General features: G+C 40.8%; 1 protein-coding gene across 3 annotated transcripts in view; it reads left to right on the plus strand.

Moving 5' to 3' along the window:
- lpcat4 (lysophosphatidylcholine acyltransferase 4) overlaps positions 1–481 on the plus strand; it is an 11,726-nt gene extending 11,245 nt beyond the window's left edge. The window contains exon 14 of one of the 3 annotated variants that reach the window (XM_010768938.1): positions 73–481. Coding sequence is in view for 2 of the 3 variants with exons in the window: in XM_010768936.1 (XP_010767238.1) it covers positions 7–72 (66 nt within the window). In the remaining variant the exon portion in view is untranslated. Of the gene's footprint in view, positions 1–6 lie in introns of all 3 variants that reach the window. The other 2 variants (XM_010768937.1, XM_010768936.1) reach the window with 2 other exon arrangements.
- The last annotated feature ends 878 nt before the right edge of the window (positions 482–1,359 follow it).

Below are 1,359 nucleotides of genomic sequence, written 5' to 3' on the forward strand. Positions count from 1 at the left end.
GGGAAGGCTGTAAACAACAACGGAAACACGCTAAACGGCCACGGATCCATCAACTACAAGAAGTTTGAATAGGGAATAAAAGAAAATAGGATGTGTCTTTTTTTTTTTATAGGATGTTTATTAGTTTGTTATGTATTCTGCAGCGAACGGACACAATGTACCAGAATAATAGACAATGGATTGTATTTTTTAGTGTGTGTGTGTGTGTGTGTGTGTGTGTGTGTGTGTGTGTGTGTGTGTGTGTGTGTGTGTGTGTGTGTGTGTGTGTGTGTGTGTGTGTGTGTGTGTGTGTGTGTACTCACAAAACCAAAGAATGACCTACATTATGAATACAGGCGCTCTCTGATGTCGGTGTGTGTTTATTTAACGACCCGTGTTTACCCGTGTATATTTCACAATAACCCAAGAGAAACACATGTTGGTCTAGATGCTGTTTAAACACTACGTTACGTTGAAGCCATAAAATGTCTTATTTATATAACTACCTTCCTTTGTACATTGAATGTTTTTAAAACGGGTACAGTGGTACGTGTAAAAAGAAACTCTGTAAATCAAAAAGTTTATTTTATGTAATTCTTTTGAATACTGTTTTATATTTAACAATTAATTAAACTGTGAATTATTTTTAACGAGGATTTCATGAGTTTTTTTCCACATTTATTTAATCGAAAAACACATTAATTACCAATCTTTCTTCCACGCCTTAGCATTCTTTCTTTCTCCTTATCCAGCCGGCTGCTGCGTGTGTTTGTTTTGCACAAGATGAAGTCTTTATACTTGCTGGGTAGCCTGTTGTAAAGCCGTGTTTGTCTGGCTTTTTTACAACTTGTTCTGGTTTCCATCGCACTTCTTGATTCTCCTTTAAAAGCGTCTCCTCCAGTTGATACCCTTGACCTTTCTCCATCCTTCTTCGCACTACTTCTGGTTGAGGGTGGGCTCGGTTTATTGGCCGATTCCTCTGTGGACCCCTCTTTGGCTTTCTCATTCGCTGTCGGTGTTTGCTGCTCTTCTCTCTCTGCGTTTTCCTTCGCTCCGCTCTTCCACCTTCCTCTCTTCGTCGGACTTAAACTTGAGTTTTCGGTTTCAATCGCCACATTGTCCGTCTCTTGTTTCGCTTCCCTCTCTTCCGAAGACCCTTGTTCATTTCTGTGTCTTTTCATCAGACTCGACGGGTACTCTTCTCCATATAGTCTTCCATCTTCACCTTTCACATCTGACGTTAGCTTGACGCTAGTTGGTTCATTTGTGGCGTTGATTTCTTGAATGCCTTTACTACTTACTGTCCGGCTTTCGGACACATCATGTGACCTCAAGCTGTAAACGTCAGAGGTTCCTGTGACATCACTCGGTCCATCAGCT

Source organism: Notothenia coriiceps, unplaced genomic scaffold, assembly GCF_000735185.1.
Source record: "Notothenia coriiceps isolate Sejong01 unplaced genomic scaffold, NC01 NC01_scaffold00006119, whole genome shotgun sequence".
NCBI lineage: Eukaryota > Metazoa > Chordata > Actinopteri > Perciformes > Nototheniidae > Notothenia > Notothenia coriiceps.